Raw genomic sequence first — 20,699 nt, 5'->3', positions numbered from 1 at the left:
CCATCTATCCATGTTTTCCCCATGGTCACAAAGTGTTCTCCAGAGTGACCCCCTGTGTGTACCCTGTCTGCTCTGGGCTGGTCTCCTGCGGGGAGGAGGAGGAGCACGGCAGCGTGTGTTCCTTATAGCTGAGACTTGCACCCATTCTGAAGGTGAAGAGCAGTCATCCTCTGCCTTCTGCATTTCAGAGAAAGAGGCTTTTAGCTCGTTCATTTCTTGGGTGAGGGTCTCTACAGTGGCAATTAAGGTTTTCCTCGACAAACTGTCTTCAAACTGTCTTAGGTCATTCACAAACTCCCTAATTGTGGGAAGGTTGTTGGGGTCTCTGCCCAGCAGCAGTGCTCCCAATGTGGGGGCATATGTGGAAGGGGCACACTGAGTCAGTTTCTTTAAGAGGGCTGGCTTCATGCGGACATCATCAGGGTCCAAGGGCCTCTGGTCGGCTCCATAAATTATCTCTTGAACCGCCATTTGCCTCAGGTATGAGATACCCTGTTCCATATCTGTCCATCTAAGGGGATGGAAAATCATGTCATCCTTAGTCGGGTACCTGTACCTCACAGCTATCAGAAGCCTGGCCCAAAGTGAGTGGGTACCATCGAGCCTTCCCAGCTCCTTATCCACACCTCCATCCCTCGACAAGGATCCCAGTTGCTTTGCCTCCCTCTGATCTAGGTCCACTGTTTCTGCTCCTGCATCCCAGCATTTCAAAAGCCAGGCTAAAAGGGACTGTCCGTTTGCCCTTGCATACTCCTGCCTTATGTGCCTGATTTCCTTTCTGGGCGTGGAGCTGATAAGGATCACTCCATTATCAGGTCCATTTCCAGCTGGTTGCTGTTGCTGGGGGGTGCTGGTTCCCGAAGAGGTCCCTTGCCCTGGATCGGTATCTGCGGGAGGGTTTTGATTTGATCTTGCTGGCCGCGTGGTAATTGGCGCTAGGTGAAGGGGGCTGGGCTGAGGGGGCAGGGTCCGGGGGGCTGCCCTGGGCGGGACCGGAGGCGGAGTTCGGGGCGGAGCCGCGCTAGGGGCGGTGCCTGCGCTGGGGGCGGCCGGAACGGCCTGCCCTGTCGCCCAACCCCCGCAGCTGCAGCTCAGGCAGTGAGGACCACCCCTCCCCCTAAGCACCCTAATGGCGGCGCCCACCCGATACTTCCACGTGTCCCAGTTCACCGCTATCTTATTAATTCCCAAACCCAAATTTACACACAGTGAAATAACAGCTATCCAGTACCATTTTTCCCCCAAAATATCTGGAGCTTCTGTGCTCCAATGCATATACTCAGATTGATTCCATGTTCCAGAAACATTTCTAAACACAGTGATATTACTAACAGAATTCAGGAAATAGGCATAGACTCGGGCAGGCAAATGCTTAGAATATTCCCAGAGCATATCAATGACAATCCAGAAGACATGGTAACTTATAAACTTTAACAGCCAGCCCCACAACAGCCATGCAAAAGCGTTAATGATTAAGACTTTCAGAATATCCATTTTTTAACTTCCAAATCTTCTCTGAAAGAATTCTTTCTACCTAGCCCCACGTTGGGCGCCAAATAAATTGTCTTGGGTTCAAATGCAAGTTCCCAGAGACTCTTATAAATTTGGTAGACCCAATGACAATTTATAGAGTTTATAGAGTTTATTGAGTGCCCTCCCCTCCTCCCCCTCCTTTCCCCAAAAGACAGGGAGAGAGATAAAAGGTAGGGACACCCCAATAAATCAATCTCACTCGATTTGGAAGTTAAAAAGGAAAAGTAGTTTAACAATAACTTAGAAAAAGGGATTGGAGGTAGGGGAGTTTACCGAGGATAAGGAAGGGAAAACAGCAAAATACAAAACAGGGATGGATACAACCCGAGTAGTGTGATGGTGTCTCTGCCTCGTGGCTGGTATGCAGTATCAGTGTGTGTGTGTGTGATCATGAACGCAGGTAAGAGGAGAAACGAACAAGAGCAAGAGAGCGAGGAGCAGGAAGTGCTCCTCTTTTATACCGCAGGAAGTGGGGGGAGTGGGCTAACCATCACCTGGAGTGTGGCCCACCCCTGAGGAGGGGCCAAGACCCCTAGGGTCAGGTTCAGGGTCACTCCCCCAGGAGTGTTAACCCTATACATTTTCGTTCAGCAAAGCCTTTTCTCTTCTATCTGGTGTAGACAGGACTCAAGCTCTGCTCAGAACCCAGGCAGAGGTGATGGTGCTGTACAGGACACTGCTCCTCTGGGCCTGGGCTCACAGTGTGGAATCACAGAATGGTTTGGGTTGGAAGGGACTTTAAAGCTCATCCAGTCCAAACCCTTGTCATTAACAGACACATCTGCAACTAGAGCAGGCTACTCAGAGCCCCCAGCAACCTGACCTGCAATGGTTCCAGGGACTGGAACTCTGTGGGCAAGCTGGGTCATGGTCTCACCATTCTCAGTGTTAAACATTTCTCCTTTTTCTCTAGTCTAAATCTCCCTCTTTTCGTTTTAAACCATCACACCTTGTCCTGTCACAACAGGCCCTGCTCAAAAGTCTGTTCTGAGCTTTCTTCTCATCCTATTTAAGTACCAAAAGGCTGCTCTAAAGTCTCCCTGGAGCCTTCTCCAGGCTGAACAACACCAACTCTCTCAGCCTGTCCTCACAACAGAGAGTTTCCAGTCCTCCAGACCCACTCCAACAGGTCCATATTCTTCTTGTGCTGAGGACAGCACTCCATGGTTTCATTACTCCGTGAGCATGGTTGTCTTGTGTCCTAGGAGAGTGCTAGAAGAAACTCAGCATGGGAAGCTGTGTAATCTGAATTTCCAGCTTTGTTAGATGTATTTTTGCAGTCAAATGAGGTGCAGCAGATATACTGATACTGCAGTATATCCCAGTTTGATTCACTGAGAAGCACTGGGCTCTTAAAATATGTCTTGGAGGACAGTGAAGAAAGATATGTCTTCATTGACAGAGCCTTTAATTCCCACACTGAATGAAGGTCTTTCTTCTGGGTATCTCTTTGATTAGTTTTTCTTCCTCACTTTGCCCAAGTTTTCAGCTTCTAAGTCAGCAGCTTAACTGTTATGTTCTATGTTCCTGCTCTAAAAGAGACAACTTAAAGCATGGGGGAAAAAAAATAGAAATGTTCTGGGCAGACCTGGCTCCATTGCTGTTGAGCCTGGGCCAGCCTGAAGCTACCCCATCAATGTTAATGTGAGCAGACTGGTCGTGGCTATTGCTATTCAAACCTAAACTGAGCATATACTGGGACAAAGAGGCCACAGTTTAATATTTCATGTTCCATAAGACTGCACCCAGAGCTCTTACTGAAATGTGTCAGTAAAGGAGTGCTGGAGCAGCCAGAGCCAAAAGGATTCTGTGCTCTGCTTCTGCCTGAGGCATGTTCTCTGATACTAAACAGCTTGCTTGACCCCCTGTTTTTCAGCCTAGCTGTAAAATTAAGCAACAAAGAAAGGTCCACAGCAAACAGACGTGTCTGGAGTTGAACATTCAAGGCCAGCTTTGCTTTATTGATAAACTCATCTTACTAGCAGATTTTGGTGGTGAGACCCTGGAAGAGGTTGCCCAGAGAGGTTGTGGATGCCCCCTCCCTGGAAGTGTACAAGGCCAGGTTGGAAAGGGCCTTGATCAGCTTGGTCTAGTGGAAGGTGTCCCTGCCCATGGCAGTGAGGTTGAAACAAGATGATCATTAAGGTCCCTTCCAACCCAAACTATTCTCTGATCATACCATTTCTGGATTTTAACTTACTGTGTGTTTTTGTTGTCCTTCCAGGCAGCATTCACTCTCCTCCTGGGCCCTTTCACCTTCTTCAACGTGCAGAAGACCAAGTATCTTCAAATTGTGACATCCCTCATGAGATGGATAGGTGAGTCTTGGCAGAATCTTGGCCATCTTTTTATTATAGATAGAACCTGAGTCATGCTGCCAGTGCATCTCTTAAGCAAGGTGTTCTTGTTTGGAAACAAGTGCTTGACAAAACTACCTCTTTGAGAAGGATTGTCCAGGCCTGATAAACCTTTGAGGAAAAAAGGGGGTTGTTCTAGGATGAAATTTCAGATTAAAACCAAACAAATAACTCTAAATCAGATGGGAGCTGGGAGATGGAGCTGGTTTGTGTGAGAGGCAGAGGCAAAGTCTGCTGTGGTGGGAACAATGTGCCAAGTGTTGAGACCTGCACGTGGATCACAACAATCCCTTGCAACACTCCAGCTGTGGGACAGAGTGGATGAAAAACTGCTTAGCCCAGGGGTGTTGATTGACACTCAGATGAGTATGAGCCAGCATCTGCTCAGGTGGCCAAGAAGGCTGACAGCAGGACCAGGGAAGTGATAGGACCCTGTACTAGGAACTGGCGAGGCCACACCTGGAGTACTAGATTCGGTTTTGGGCCTCTCATTCAAAGACGGATATTGAGGTGTTGGAATGAGTCCAGAGATGGACAATGAAGTTCGTGAGGAGTCTGGAGAAAAAGTCCTTGGAGGAGCAGCTGAGGGAACTGGGTTTGTTCAGTCTGGAGAAGAGGGGGAGCCAGCAGGGATCTTCTCAAAAAGAATAAGTTATAGGACAAGAGGCAATTACCTCCAGTTGCAGCAGGGGAGGTTTAAGTTGCGTATTACACAAAACTTCTTCACTGAAATAGTTCTCCAGCTTCTGAAACACGAGTTCCAGAATGCTCAAGTTCTGCAGCAGGCTCCTCAGAGAGGTGGTTGAATCCCCATCCCAGGAGGTGTTTAAAAGGTGCAGAGAAGTGGTGCTGAGGGGCATGGTTTAGCACCAGCCATGGTGGAGTTAGAGAATGGTTAGACTCAGTGATCTCAAAGGGCTTTTCTAACCAAACTCAGTTCTGTGATTCTGTGTTCCCCACCAGTTGCTGCTGAGCAGTAAGTTTCTCATTTTCTCAGCATGTGGCCAACAGACTTTGAACAGTCTTTGGTTTGGTCTGAGAACAAAAGACACTTCTGTCAGGCTTCCCATCCTTAGCTTGCATTGTTTTTCCCTGGGCCTGCTTTAGCACAGGATGTGCTGCATTGGAACCCCCAAACCCAAGTCTGTCCTTGAGAACCTCCTCTCTTGTGACTTCTTGTCAACACTTTATTGCCAAGAGCTTCTGGTGAAGACAAGAATTCCCTTCAGGGAAATAAGACACTGCTATTTCAGTGTTTTTGTCATCTAAAGATGCAGCTGCCTCACATCTGCCTTGTGTGTGAGCATACACAGCATACAAGGCTGAGGGGAAGGTGAAGTTCTGGAAGCTTATCACAGAATCCTTATCCTGAGGTTTGTTTTGTTTCATGTAACTGAGACAGAAAAGCTGCTCGTGGCTACCAGAGGGGGCCTTACAGCATCAGCAGCATTTCAGATTGCCTCCTGCTTCATGGGTCCAGACCAGTCAAGCACAGAATTGACTCTGTTTATACTCATCACTGACCTGGAACAGGAACAAAAGCTAATCTCAGACTATTCCCCACCACACACCTACACTTGACCTGACTTCATATCGGTATCATCCACTCTCTGTAGGTTCAGATGCCTGTGGTTGTCTTTGGGAGTGGCTGGCAGTGGCTGGAGAGGAACAGAGATGCTCTGTTCTTGAACATCTGAGGCAGGGTTAAGCAGTTATCACCCAGGAAAATGAGGCTGGCTTTTAAGCCCTCAAGTCTCAGCTGCTGAAGAGCTTGAGTTAACAAATCCTGACCTTGGATGGTGTGCAAATCAGAATGTCTGGTTTTCCCTTTTGTTGTCTGAGCACATGAAAGGTTTGAAAGCCCTCCATGCTCTTCAGAGGGAGAGGTTATCTCATAAGGGGTATTAAAGGAAGTTTCGGGGTGGTTTTTGATAGCAGAAAGTGTAACCTCTGCTCAGCTCGCTGGCCTGTTTCCAATCACCCCACATCCCCTTTCCTGCTAAAGACATCAGTCAGCCCTCATCCTGTCTCTCTGACAACCTGATGCCTGCCTCTCTGCCGCTGGTTTCCCTTCAGCCAGCTCCTTCCAGTTTGAGGACTGCTAAAGCTTGGCAGAAAGGCAGAACTGTTTCTCTTTTTCATCGCTTGATGGAGAGGGACAAAGGCAGTGTTTGGAGAAGGGTAGGGGAAATTCATGCCTTAGCCTGATTGATTCCTGCGTCAGCACGCTGGGGAACAGCTGCCCCAGATAATGATATTTAATGACCCTGACAGCACCTCAGTGGCTACTTAGAGCTACGGATTCTGTATGTGTACAGGGAGAGATAGATTTATTAGGAAAGACAATTTATCAAACAGCCACGTGATGGAGGGAACAGAGAAAAGCTCTGGCTGCAGACTCCGGGGTAAGGATGGATCCTGGCCCTGCCCCTATTTGTCAAGCTGGCTTCTCCCGTGTCCTCACGTCGCTCCTGTTCCCTCCTCCAAAAGCAGAGCTGTGAGCTGGGCTTCTGTTGATGCTTTGAAAGCTTAGATCCTAAGGAATGCTCTTGGCTGGCGTTTTGTGATCTTCTGAACTTTTCCTGCCTGGATACTGGTGGCCAGATGGGGAGATGTTGGCCTGCCATAATCTGTGCCTTTTCACAGAGTCACAGATGGCTTTTCTTCACCTTTCTTTAGCTCTTTTTGAGCCTTGTGGTGCTGAAGGTGATTGTCTTGCAAAGCCTTCTGAGAGCTGAAAGCCAGAGCTGCCAGCCTCTACCTCTTTGTTTCATAGATTCATAGAATGGCTTGGATTGAAAAGGACCTTGAAGATCAACCTAGTTCCAACCCCCCTACCATGGGCATGACACCTTAGAGTAGATCAAGCTGCTGAAGGCCTGGCTTCAAACACCTCCAGGGAGGGGCCATGCATGACACCTCTGCCCAATCCGTTCCAGCATCTCACCAGCCTCTCTGTAAAGGATTTCTAATGCAGATCTTCCTTCCCAGAGGGACAGTGGCTTTTGCAGCTTAGCTCTGCCTCTTGGGCTGGTGTGGATGGGAAGCTGCCCCACGTTTTGCATCGTGATCTGAAAAAAAGAAAAACAATCAAGCCCCCTTGAGCTGGGAGGTTAGCACAAGCTTTGCAACGTGCCTACAGCAGGACCCTCTGTGCAGCCTTCTCCCCAGCCTGCTGGAGAGCCCCTGGATTTCGGAGCAGCAGCGGAGATGTAAAGCTGCACCGCCCCAGGTGTACTGGCGATTCAGATGACAGTGGCTGAGAGGATGGTTCTTGGCAGCAGGGAGAGCTAGCTGTGTGTGAAGGTCATTTCTGCTGGTGTTTGTAACAGTGTCAGCCTTGCCTTTTGAAGGTTGCTTTCCCTCTTCCTCCTGATTTAAGTGATAATCAAATGTCAGTAGCCTCTTTCCAGAGCCTCGTGCTTGTTGCGGGCAGCACGTCAGCTAACAGCCTACAGCAGTCTCTTTCCACACCTCACAGATGAGAAAAATTCAGTCTGTCTCTGAAAATGCCAGTCCTAAACACTGGGGATTGAAAATGGTCAGTTGAAAGAACGTGGGGATGTGGCAGGGATCAACCCTTCATCTGCCTGTTGGAAGAGACTAGCCAAGACAGGCACCTTTGAAGCCTCAAAAAGGAGAGAGTTGAAGGAGCTGCAAGCCCAAGTGCTGTCCTGCTAGACAGCTAAAACAGATGGACTGTGGTTGTCTGGGCCTGCTGAACACAGAGCTCATCTGGAAACCAAGCTGGCACAGCAAGGCATTTCTCTGTCAGGACTGATAGAGCACAGAGGGTGGATCTGTGTCTCCAGGTGCAGTGGGGCTGATGGCAGGGAGGGCTTCCAGAGGCATTGAGCTGTTGGCAGTCTTCTGAAGAGTAACAACTTACACACTTGACTGCAGAACTGATTGCCACCTTGCATGAGTGAGTGCCAGTGGTTAAATTCAGTGCAGCAGCCAGTGCTCGAACTGCTGGCCTTGGCTGGGCTTAGAGATCTCTGTTCCCTGGGAGCTGTCGCTGTGTAGGGGTTTGTCTGCACAAGCTCTCAGCCCTTTTCCAGCTGTAGAAACTCATCAGGCTGCTTTGTCAGCCCTTGGGAGACTGAGTACAGGCACCCTAAGGGTGTGATGGGAAACCTGGCTGCTGTGCTCTCCTGGAGAAAGGGCTGCACAGGAACAAACACTTGTTTGAAACCCTGGTGCTGCTGGTGCTTATGGTGAAGCCTTGACTTGAGTTCAGGATCAAACCTTGCTAGCTTGCCCAGCTCTTGAGCAGTGCTCTTGAGAGACAGACCTCAGACCAGTTGAACAGGTCAATATGAACTTTCCCCTTGGGGTGAAGATTCCTTCCCCAAATTCCAACTCATTCCTTCCTGTCAATGCTTTTCTTCCTCAACCTCCCAGAATTGTGGAGCTGTTACCAACCCAAGTCCTTTACCCGTTTTGGAGCCCGTTCTGGATCTTATACAAGGTTCCTGGAAGAGGGCACCTCCTGCAGAAGGCTGAACTAACTAAGCCATCAATAAATTAGAGCTGTTGGTATTTTCAGTTCTGCTGTTTGGCCTTCAGGCTCATTTTCTCTGGAGGATTTAAATCTGTGGTGGTGATGGATTGCTCCTTAAAGAGACTTGAATATCTAGCTGGTTTGTTGGGTTTTTTTCCTCCCTTCCCTTTTCCAATCCTGTTCAATGGATGGTGTTCGGGATGAGCTGCTGGAGGGCACAACTTGGTGCAAGGGACTGAGCTGAGCAACTCTGATGCACTCTTAAAGCAGAGGAGGGGACACAGTTCACTGGGACACATCCCTACCTCTTTATTATTGGATAATAACCATCCAGCAGCGTCATGGGAGAGGATATGGATTAGGAAAGATAACAAAAGGCCAGGGCTTGGTGGAGCTCAGCAGCAAACATTGGGCTATTGTGTATTAAGCAGTTAACCCGATTAATTGCAGCCTGTTACAGCCTGAGCTGCCCAGCTCTATAGGTGAGGACTGTTGGCTTTAAAGGCACTGGTAGCATGATTATCACTGCTGTTATTGAAGAGTCTCCAGCAAATGTTCCCAGACAGCTCCCACGTGGCACATTTGCTCTGTGTGCTGCTCATGATGCTGCATTGTAGTTATTAGAAAGTATTGTATTTTAATAAAGAGATGTTTTAGAGAGGAATAAACTTCTGGGCTTGGCTGCTGCAGGCTCACTTCTCTCCCTGTAGTACAATCAGATCATACCACATCTATCCAAGCAACTGCAGCCCTTGAGACAGAGCATTCCCAACCCTGTCCAAACTATGATCTCACAGCTATGTGCCTACAAGTAAATTCTCTCCCCTAAGTCTTTCCCCTGTCCAGGAGAGAAAAAAGGTCAAGAATGGCCAGGAAGTCAGTGTTAAGCTCTTTCTTTTTCTCCTGCCAGTGCACCTGATAGAAGGTTTATAGGGAATAAATTAGGAAAGGACACTCCAGAGCATGCTGGTGTGGTTGACTTTGCATATCCACTAATTCCTCTGCTAGCTCTGCTCTGTCAACCAGAACCCTGCTCTTCACAGGACTCCCCATCACTTCTCTGCAGAGAAGCGGTCTCAACCCATCTCACTTGGTGGGAAGGTCTCAGCTGCTGTAGTAAGCAGGGCTACCATCCATAGAAGGTCTGATTTGGTGTAGAAACCAGGGGTTACTTTATTACATCCCTTCAGCTGCAGAGACAGAATTACAGAGGAGGCTGACACAGGAGCGGGTGTGGCGATTGTCTGAAGTCCTGCATTTCCAGTCTCCTGCAGAGAGCTTAGTCTGTCAGTGTCCCCAGTCCTCAAGGTGGCCTCTCTTTCACCTCAGAAATGGAGTTATCTGCAAACAGCTAAAGAATGGACCAGTTTGATCTCTGCCCATTCCTTCCCTTTCACAGAGCAGGGCATCCAAGAGTAGCAAGGAAGGAGGAACTGGACTGTAAATCAGGGCGCTGTTGCATGCTCATTCTGACAGGCTTCTTCAACAAACTTCCTTCATGTTCCTGCATCCCTTTTGGAGCAGAGAAAGCTGCTCCCAGAGCCTGGGGTAAATAATTCACTAAGAGAAGTGAATATATTCATGAAGAGTTAGTTAAAAGGCTGTGCTTCTGTCATCATTGCTTTCAGGGTTGTCTGCTGAGGAGCTCATCCCACTGCTGCTTGTGGGGGGCAGTGGGCTGAAGCAGTGCCTGGGTGAGTGGAAGAGCCTTGTTAGCTTTGGAAACAGATGGAGAGTGACGTGCAGTGCTGGACAGGGCCACTGTGATCCTGTCTGAAGTGTTCCTGAAAAGAACACTTTATCCAGGCAGCAGGAAGTGAACTGCTGGGTCTGAGAGCTGGGGAAGGGGAACTGAAAACAGAAAGCCCTGCAGAAAGGTCTAGGTCTTCTTGGCATCAAGTGATAGAATGAGAGGAACTGGCCCCAAGTTGCACCAGGGGAGGTTAGGTTGGATATTAGGGAAAATTTATTTGCTGCAAGAGTGGCCAGGGATTGGAACAGGCTGTCCAGGGAGGTGGTGGAATCACCATCCCTAGAGGTGTTCAAAAAATGTGTTGATGTGGCACTTGGGGACATGGTTTAAGGGCCATGGTGGTGTTAGGTTGATGGTTGGACTCCTGGGTCTTTTCCAACCAAAACGATTCTATGATGGTTCTCACACGGGTGGTCAGAGTGGCTGTGAGGCCTTCTAACCTCCTCTCGTTTGGTGTGCAGTGGATAAAACCTTCACTGAGCAGGGCCCAAAGCAGGATGGCAGAAGGTTGCAGGGCACTTAGATTTCTTGGAACACAAGGGCACTGTACCCAGTGCTTCCCAAAGTGTGCCCAGCTCCAGCTGGTAGTGACACCAAAGCTTTTGCTGTTCCCTTCTGACAGTAGAGCAAATTCTAGCACGGGGAGAGAAGTGACTGTCAAAGCTAACAGAGCAAGTCAACAGCAGAGCTGAGAGCCGAGTTCTGGTAGCAGAGGCTTTATGGTGCTTCTGCCAAAGGTGACTGGAGGAGGGAGGACAATAAACTACACAGGTAATTTTCCACCAGCAGCAAACAAGCCTCACTGGCTGCTCTTTGCTTCCCATATGCTGAGATAAAGCATCCGTGATAAAGACTACAGTGCAGAGCTGTTTGGTTGGTTTTTTTTTTTCCCTGTAAACTGTTGCTGGTGTGCAGATGTCTGTGGACAGCAGCTGATGTGGGCTGAGAGAGGGCAACTCCTCCACTAGTTCTACAGCAGAAATTGTTACCATGGTTGGGGAGGCTTCTTGTAAATCTTGGTTATCACGTAGCAAACTCTTCCCCAGATGATGAAGCAGGGAAATGATGATGCCTTCAGAGCAGAGGAGCTTTGCTGAACTACTGCTGACAGCCCAGAAGTCCTGGTGGTACTTTTTAATCAAGTTTGTGGGCAAAATGGGCTCTGCCTGGCCTACAGCCAGGGCAACAACAGTGTCATCAGAAATGCATGCAGCAGGAGCTAGCCAAACCTGGCAGAGTGATATGGCAGGGGAGTGGAGATGCCTAAGAGGCTTTTCACTGCCTTCCTGCAAACTGCATCCCACTTCTGTGGTCTTCATGTGCCCAGATGTGGCCGTGCTTCCTCTGCTGTATGGTCCCCTGCCTTAGGCTTTGGAGCTGGAAGGGTAACATTGTCCCTGCAAGTTCCTGCTTTCTGGTAAAAAAACCCACAGTGAGGTCCCAGCACTTCTTCTCATACCTTTCTTTTGGGAAGTAATTTTTCTCCTCCTCCTGGCATCTCTCTCCAGAGAATTGCTGTCTTCTATGAACAGATCCATCTTGCTTCCACAGAGTCTCTGCACTCATAAATCCTTCATCTTCCTAGAGATAGTGTTTTAGGCTCTATCATTGCCAAATGTGTTCCTTAAGTACTCCACCTCCCACATCTGATGGAGTAAACCTAGTTTTCATGTTACCTCTGTACTTTAATTTCATATAGAAACCTCCTCTGAAGGTTGGAGGAATATATCAGGGGCTGCTCTGGAGTTGACAGTGAACTGGAGGTCATGAACAAGTGACAGGATATACCTTCTGCAGGAGAAACTGGGTAAATGAGTTTTCAATGTAAGAATCAATGTCTTCATTACTCTGCCAGCATGGTGAGCTCCAGCCATGCTATAATACTCCAGATGCTGCAGCTTCCATGTTGCCTAGCACTTTCAGAGTTGCAGTGGGCTCCTAAACTTACCCAAAACTCTGATGGAAGGCACCTAACTCCAAGGGGTACATCAGCATCCTTCCATTTGCATTGGCAGTGAAGTAGACAACTAAACTGTTGGATAGAGGTGCAAAGGTAGGACTGTCTTGACATGATTAGACTTGATCTTGGAGGTCTTCTCCAACCTTAATGAGTCAAGAGATGTTGAGGTACTGGAATGTGTCCAGAGAAGGGCGATGAAGATGGTGAGGGTCCTGGAGCACAGCCCTGAGAAGAAAGGCTGAGGGAGCTGGGGGTGTGCAGCCTGGAGAAGAGGAGGCTCAGGGCAGACCTCATTGCTATCTGCAGCTACCTGAAGGGAGACTGTAGTGAGGTGGGATTGGGCTCTTCTGCCAGGCAGCCAGCAACAGAACAAGGGGACACAGTCTCAAGTTGTGCCAGGGAAGGTATAGGCTGGATGTTAGGAGGAAGTTCTTGCCAGAGAGAGTGATTTGCACTGGAATGGGCTGCCCAAGGAGGTAGTGGAGTTGCCATCCCTGGAGGTGTTGTAGAAAAGCCTGGATGAGGCACTTAGTGCCATGGTCTGGTTGATTGGCTAGGGCTGGGTGATAGGTTGGACTGGATGAGCTTAGAAGTCTCTTCCAACCTGGCTGATTCCATGATTCTATGTCCCAATACTGTGCTGTTCAGTATGCACAGAGCAGAAGCTCTACATAGAATCGCAGAATGTCATGGGTGGGAAGGGGCCTCAAAAGATCACCTGGTCCAAGCCCCCTGCCAGAGCAGGATCACTTAGAGCAGGTCACACAGCAACACATCCCTGCTCTTAGTTTGATGCCCTTTCTCCTGAAAGAGCTACTTAAGGTTGAACTAAATGAGATCTTTTCTTCTGTTTAAGACAGGTCTGCTGTGCTTTGGCTTGATGAAGTATCAAGACCAAGGTTAAGCTGGGGAGAGGTCTTCCTCCTTCTGAAGAGAATGGGCTCAGAAGCTCATGAAAACATTGTCCTCTTGGAATCCATCATGCCACTTATTGTATGGAAAGGGGAGCGAGGGGCAGGCGTCGCAAGAGGGTGATTCATTATCATTATTGCCTGGCATATTGATTCCCTGCTTCGACAGGAGAGCTTTGTCAGCTGCCATGATAGATGGGCCCTGCCACCAGCATGGCAGCGGCACTGCGCGATGCCTGCTCACACAAACATCCAGGCTGGGAGACAGGGCTGCAGCCAGCGGTTGGCTCTGCTGGCAGCAGGCTGCTGTGGCTGGATGCCACTGCCTCTCTGGGAAGGGTGGCAAGTGGGTAGGGTGGTGGTCTCAGCAGGCTTTGCTTCCAGAAGAAGGAATGGGAGTTAGGATAGAGTCAGAGAAGATGAGACCTCCACCTCAGTTCTGGTGTAATCATAAGAAGGATGTATAGAACTGTTGGAGTGAGTCTGGAGGAGGCCACAAGTATGATCCAAGGGCTGGAGCACCTCTGCTGTGAGGATAGGCTGAGGGAGCTGGGGCTTGTTCAGCCTGGAGAAGAGAAGACTCTGGAGTGACCTTAGAGCTGCCTTCCAGTATCCATAGAGAGCCTACAGGAGGGCTGCAGAGGGACTTTTCTGTCTGGAGACAGAACAAGGAGAGTGGCTTTAAGCTGAAGGAGAGTAGGTTTAGACTGGATCTTAGAATCATAGAATCAACCAGGTTGGAAGAGACCTCAGAGATCATCCAGACCAACCTACCACCCAGCCCTAGCCAATCAACTACACCATGGCACTAAGTGCCTCATCCAGGCTTTGCTTGAACACCTCCAGGGATGGCAACTCCACCACCTCCCTGGGCAGCCCATTCCAATGGCAAATCACTCTCTCTGTGGAGAGCTTCCTCCTAACGTCCATCCTAGACCTCCCTCAGCACAACTTGAGACTGTGTCCCTTTGTTCTGTTGCTGGTTGCCTGGGAGAGGAGACCAACCCACACTTGACTACAGCCTCCCCCCAGGTAGTTGTAGACATCTTAGGTAGAAAGCTCTTCAATACAAGGGTGCTGAGTCTCTGGAATGGGTTTCCCAGTGAGGGTGTGGGTGTTCCACCCTATAAGTGCTCAGTGCTAGGGTGGATGAGGCCTTGATCAGCCAAATCTACTTGAGAGACTTCCTTACCCATGGCAGGGAGGTTGAGTAGGTGATCTCTAAGGTTCCTTCCAACATAAGCCATTTGATGATGGTGTGGACAGTGACTCCTCCAGCTGTAGTGAATGAATGTGCAAAATTGTTCTTCCTTGGACTTTACCCTTCTGACTCCTAACATTCAGGTGGTCATGATGTAACCTTTGTTGTGTTTCACTTTTCCCCCATCCCTAGTTTGTTGTTTCTAGAGCTACTAAAACCATCCTTCTTTTAACTGGAAGCAGTGCTTCAAAGGTTTAAGTTTGCTGTTGAACCTGGTGTGTAACTTCTTTGGCCCTCTGTTCTGCAGTCACAGAGAGCTTCCATGGTTCTGCTGAACCTCACTTCTGAGCTTGCTTCCCCCTTCCCAAGCCACCCCTTTCTGAATTACATGACAGGACATCTTTCTTCTCCCTGTTCCCCAGCGTGGCTCAGTGCAGGGTTTCCTCTATTATCTTGCAAAAATGGGGCACCTGGTGAAAGATCATCCCAGAGGTGCTAGGAAGGGTTAAGCCAGAAATTCATTCTGAGTATCAGTTCTTCCTCCAGGAACCTACCATGGTAGGAGGAAAAAAAAAGAAAGAAAACCAAAACCCAACTATGTTTTAGCCTTGGATTTCTTGGTGTTTTTTGTTCTGCAATAGGCTTTCTGCAGAGAGATGAAGCTGGTGTACAAACAGCATCTTTCATTTACAGTGGGGTTTGCTCTGACTCTGCCAAGCCAGCCTTACACTTAGAATGGATAAATTATCTTCACTGCTTCTCTGCAGCTCTGTTAGACTTCTACCAAAGTTCACAAAAATGTATTTCTTAATATCCCCAGACTCCCATATTTCCCAGAGTGCTCTTACTTGGATGTGTGCTCATCCATATTCAGCCTTAGTTCACCTGCAAAGACCATAGCAGAGCTGCCTTGTCTCTCAATCAGCATCTCCCGATTGGAGCAGGACAGGCAGCTGTCACTGTCTGCAAGGTCTGCTTTGAGAAGAGCCAGAGAGGAGGGGTCTGGGAGAGAGGGGGATGAGCAGTTATGGTGAGATTCATCACAGCCTTTCCTTCAGGAGGGGTCTTAGGGAAGGTGGACAAGCAGTTACGGTGAGATTTGTCACAAGTTTTCCTTCATGACATACATACTTTGTTATATCTCTCAGTAACAATGATGCTCAAACATCTTGAGGAGGAGGTGTGAGGCAAGAAGTGTCCCCTGTGCCTTGCTGGCTGCTGAGCCTGTCTGTGGTGTGAGGGGCTGGACACCGATGGAAAATCAGGAGAAGCAAAACCTTGGATTGCTTTATAAGCATTTGTGTAACACATGGCTTGGGACATAGTTTTGATGTAACCTACTGACAGTCCGTGGTGGCATCACTGTCCCTCCTTGTTTTGTGCCGAGGGGGGGGCTGTTGATGGTGGTATCTGGAGGTGTTTCATCCCTGGGGCATGTTGTTAATATGCTCTGTCTTGCCTCTAGAGTATCAAGGCGTTTTTTATGAGCTGATGTCTGACCTTGCCAGGGTCCTTGTGGTGCAGGAATGCTGTTGGACAGCTGATGTGGCAGCTTCAGGTGACTTGAAGTGGTGTAGTGTGACTCTGCCTCCAACCTGCTGTCCAGGTAGAAGAGAGTGTGAACAGGAGCTCTGAGTGTGCCTGAGGATCCTGAGCTGCCTCTTGTCTGCTCACAGCTGCCTGTCAGTCAGAGTCTGTCATCTTCTTTTCGTCCTGATATATCCAGCATGACTAGGTTTGAGTTTCAGTTTTGGACTCACCACCTCCCAGGGAGCAGATAAATCTGGCATGCAAATGTTCTAGCTCTCCAGTTCCAGGCGCCAGAGACTCTTCTGCTGCAGGGAGTGAGAGAAAACACAACCATTGGGGCAGGGTTGTTGTTGTTGTCTCCTCTGGGGCTGGCATTGTGCTGGGGTTGTTTCCAGTTTAGCCAGCACCCACACCTCTCCAGGATCATGCATCTGCAGAGCACCAGTGCTAAGGCAGGAGTAGCACAGCTTGCCTTGTGGGAAACAGTGGGATCTGGGATCTTGGTGCTGGATTATCTCTTCTTGGAACTTTAAGGTGTTTAATTTCTTGAATGAAGTAGGCTTGAATTCTAGCTGCTTAAGCCAAAAACTTCTATCCATCATCAAGGGAACCCACAGGAATTCTCTTTCAGTGGCTCCTACCAGAAAAGCACATTGAGGCAAAGGATAGCCTGTGAGTCTGTAGCTGAAGAGGTGATGTGAGAATGTGGTGCCAACGTGGAAGTTCCCCTGAACTGGTCCTGTTAGTACTGGTGTGGAAAAGTGAGGTTCTGTGTTGATGGAGAGAGTGAATTTGGGGGGTAGAAATAGGTCACTCTTCACTTTGCTGAGCAGAGCAGGTGGAGATTTCCTGTCTGGTGTGCAGGAGAAGGGTTGTGAGCCTTGTGCTGTTACATCCAGTCCAGCTACAGGACCAGCTCAGGACTGGGCTGCAGAGGCTGAGCACCTCGCTCGGGCAAGAAGGAAAGGAGTGGTCTTGGGGTATTTCCAGAGCTGCCTAACCTGGTTTGTCTTATTGTTCAGGGCATCTTCTCCTCTTCCTTGTAGCCTGTGCAGCCCCAGGGAGCACAGCCAATGTCACATCACCTGAACACAGCTCTTTCCAGCTCTCTTGCTGTAGCAGATACAACTGGCACACATCTCCCCTCCGGGGAGCCATGGAGAGGAGGCACCGCAACCATAGCAGTGCTCAGTGTCCCTCATTTGCTGGCTTGGGTGAGAGCAAGAGGAACTGCACATCCCCAGAGCAATGAGCCCTCTGCAGCTGCTCAGGGTAAAAAGAGCCCAGCATTCCCAAAGTGGCCTGGTGCTGTGAAGGAGTAGATCTGCTGTCATCAGTCCAGTGCTTGCTGAGCTTTTAGCCCTGTCCTGTCACTGGGAAGCAGTGGGAAGTGAGAGGTTTCCTGAGGCAGCAGGAGATGAAGTGTGCTGTGTGACTTGCTAAGGGCTCAGCAGGATGCTGGTCCTGGAGGATTGATGTGAGAGGAGAGCCTGAGCTTGGGGGCAGCCTTCACTTCAGGTTAATCTGGTCTCGCTGGAGAGCAGCACTGCTCACTGACTGGTCTGTAACTGCCAGTCCCCTCCTTGGCAGGAGCTCCCTACCACCAGCTGCCTGGAGCAGTACTGAGCATGAAGCAAGCCAGTGAGTGTCCCTGTCAAGCCACGGCAAGCCAGCTTGCCTCCCAGTGCCCATGGCAAGCCTCCTGTGGGCTTGGCTGCAGGAGGAGTGGCCAAGGGACCTGGGATTGTTCAATCTGGAGAAAAGGAGGCTGAAGGAACACCTTGTTCCTCTCTACAACTCCCTGAAAGGAGACTGGAGTGAAGTGGGAGTTAGTCTCTTCTGCCTGGTATCAGGTGATAGAATGAGAGGAAATGGGCTGAAATTGTGCCAGGGGAGGGTTAGATTGGATATTTGGGAACATTTCTGTGCTGCAAGAGTAGTCAGGGATTGGAACAGGCTGCCCAGGGATGGAGGTGTTCAAGAAATGTATGGCCATGGCACTTTGGGGCATGCTTTAATGGCTATGCTGGTATTGGACTGACAGTCAGATTTGATGATCTTGGAGGTCTTCTCCAGCCAGAATGATCCTATGGCTGCCTGCAGCTCTGGTTAGCTCCTCTATATTTCTGACACTTGGAGCTGTCTGTAGCAGTAGCCTCAGCATTCTGTTACTTCTTCCATTACCTGATAATTCACAGCTCTGCTGCCATGGCTCAAACCAGTGCAGCAGCCAGCCCAGTGCCAGCCACGCTGGCTCATCATCCATTGCCAGCACCAGGCTGTAAATCTTGCTGCTCGCTGCCCTGCCAGGCAGCCTTTTTCCCCCCTGTTCCTTGTTAACTCCAGCAGCTGATGATCATCTTTCCCAGGCTGATGTGATTTCTGTGACACTGGAATTAGTTTTCTGCTGGTTTTATGTGCCATGCTAGGAATAACAGTTGAGCAGTAACTGCTGCTGGCTGGAGTTTCCAGCAGCAGAGTAAATAAGGGCATTAGCCCAGGCTCCTCAATTCATTCCTGTCCCTAGCATGTTGGTTTTTGTGATAAGCTTTGTAAAATGTTGTTAGGCTTGTCCCTGACACAAGTCAAGGGTAGGGGAGCAGACTTTGTACCTAGAAGTGATGAATTTTAATAGCAGCCTTTTCAGCGCTGCTTTAGTCCCTTCCAGACCTGCTTCACCCTGGGATTAACTACAGCCAGCCTGTTCCTGCTGCCCAGGAAATGGCTGGCTGGCCCTTGCTCTATCGTGCTTGACAGATCCTAGGGACAGGAGAGCTTGGTAGTGCTCCCGTGCACCTGCCCCTGCACAGAGCTGAGCTCTTGCAAGCCTTAGTCCAGTTGCAAATGTGTAGGAATATTACTGGGACTGACTGCAGCCAGGTTTGATCTCTTTTTCCTTTAGAGGTCAAAACCTAAATATCTCTAAGCTGTTTTGTAACTGGTGATCCTTGGTCAAGGTGCCTGGCAGAAGCATCCATGGGCACAGACCCTTGAAGGCAGAGGGCTCAGCTGTGTTCCTGTTACACTTCTGACAGGCTCAGAGCAACCATTTGCTGTCAGGGTGGGGAGGCTGAGTCCTGCAGGAAGGAGACTGGAGGAAGATGCCTGCCAAAGGCAGTCTCCAGGCCATTCCCTTATCTGCTGAGTGGTGCTGAAAGCAGGTGGTGATTAATTCCTGCACACCTTGCCTTTGATGTAGCACCTTCTCCCGAGATAAGGAGAGAGCCAGTGCCAAGGCTGCAGGTGCTGCTGGGATGAGGGTCATGAGGAGTGCAGACCTGGGCTTGACCTGAAACCTTCTCTGTCTCTCCAGCTTTCATCCTCATGATTATTCTGGCCCTCATCCGCATCAGCAGAGGCCAGGCTGAAGGTCACCCGTCCATGGCGCAGCTGTCAGGCATCCGCAATCTCTTCGGGGTGTGCGTCTACTCCTTCATGTGCCAGCACTCGCTGCCCTCCCTCGTCACCCCAATCTCCAAGAAGAAGCACATCAACAAGCTGGTGCTGCTCGATTACATCCTGATCCTGGCGTTCTACAGCCTCCTCTCCTTCACCGCCATTTACTGCTTCCGCAACGCCAGCCTGATGGACATGTACACGCTCAACTTCACCAACTGCGAGGTCGTCAGCCTCGCCCTCGTTCGCTACTTCCTGGGCCTCTTCCCCGTCTTCACCATCAGCACCAACTTCCCCATCATCGCTGTCACCCTCCGCAACAACTGGAAGACCCTTTTCCACCGGGAGGGGGGCACCTACCCCTGGGTGGTGGACAGGATTGTCTTTCCTGCCATCACTCTGGTCCCTCCAGTGCTGGTAGCTTTCTGCACCCACGACCTGGAGTCCTTGGTGGGGATCACAGGAGCCTATGCTGGGAATGGGATCCAGTACCTCATTCCAGCTTTCCTGGCCTACTGCAGTCGGAAGGACACTGAGCTGGTCTTCGGCAGCGGGACACTTAACAAGCACCGCTCCCCTTTCCACCACTCCTTCTGGATCGTCTTCGTGCTCATCTGGGGCTTCTCTTGCTTTGTGTTTGTGACTGCAAACATTGTCCTGAGCGAGTCCAAGCTCTGATCTGGGGGCAGTGGGAAGCACGCACTGGGCTCCAGAGACTCCAGCGTTTCAGCTCCCGCTCTGGCACCGAGGGGTGGGGAGAGATGGTGTAAAGGGAAGTGTCCAGGACATCAGCTTGGAGGCACAGGCTAGACCTGGGCATAGACTTTCTTTGCTTCATGTTGGTGTGGGTGGAGTGGGCTCAGCCTTGCTACAGCCCTGGTTCTCAGGCCTGTTCCACAAAGCCATGGGGCTGAGCCCTTGGCAACCTGCACAGTTAACCAGTGCCCAGCCATTTCTGCCTTCAGCCCTCAGCTGGAGCATCACTGTCTCCGTCCCCACGGCGGCTCTGGTGTGCGGCAGGTCCCAGCACACAGGAGAGCCGACAGCCTTGGCTGCTTGCCGCACTGATTGGCTGAATGTCCCTTCTCCCAAAGGCAGGAACGTGCTGTGCAGGATCCAGCAGGAGTTTGGGAGAACTGAGTCTCTTCCTTCCTCTGAGACTCCTTCGAATCAACCTTCTGTGCCAGGTGAGGGATGAAATTAGGGGGGGAACAGACCTAATTTGGAGGAAAATAATTTTGTGCTCTGTTACCTTTTCTTTCTCGAGGCATTAGCCATTTGTGCACCGTGGATTGCCTGGGGTTTGGGATCTTTTGCTTACAGATGGATTTCTGCAGCTCAGGAGTTTACATTCACACTTCTCATCCTGTTCTCCTGCCCCAGATGGACAGAGCAGAGCCCCTGTGCACACAGGGGCATGGCTCCTCACCTCTGGAGAGAAATCTGCAGCCTTGCTTCCCTTGGCTCTGCGTGCAGCTCAGCAGCTCCAGCTGGCAGAGCCTTTCTCACCTTTGCGTGGTGCTGGTATGAGCAGGCAGAGCCTGGCTCCAGTGG

The 20,699-nt window shown here is 49.9% G+C and overlaps 1 protein-coding gene across 3 annotated transcripts in view; it reads left to right on the top strand.

Annotated features, from left to right (window-relative positions):
• The window catches only part of TMEM104 (transmembrane protein 104), a 58,635-nt gene extending 38,239 nt beyond the window's left edge, over nt 1-20,396 (top strand). For all 3 annotated transcript variants that reach the window (XM_064151083.1, XM_064151081.1, XM_064151082.1), the window contains exons 9-10: nt 3,758-3,851; nt 19,063-20,396. In XM_064151083.1, the coding sequence (XP_064007153.1) occupies nt 3,758-3,851; nt 19,063-19,823 (855 nt within the window). In that variant the 3' untranslated portion in view covers nt 19,824-20,396. The remainder of the gene's footprint in view (nt 1-3,757; nt 3,852-19,062) is intronic.
• The last annotated feature ends 303 nt before the right edge of the window (nt 20,397-20,699 follow it).

This window comes from Pogoniulus pusillus, chromosome 11 (assembly GCF_015220805.1).
Source record: "Pogoniulus pusillus isolate bPogPus1 chromosome 11, bPogPus1.pri, whole genome shotgun sequence".
In the NCBI taxonomy this organism is placed as follows: domain Eukaryota; kingdom Metazoa; phylum Chordata; class Aves; order Piciformes; family Lybiidae; genus Pogoniulus; species Pogoniulus pusillus.
This window is presented reverse-complemented; position numbering and strand designations above follow the sequence as displayed.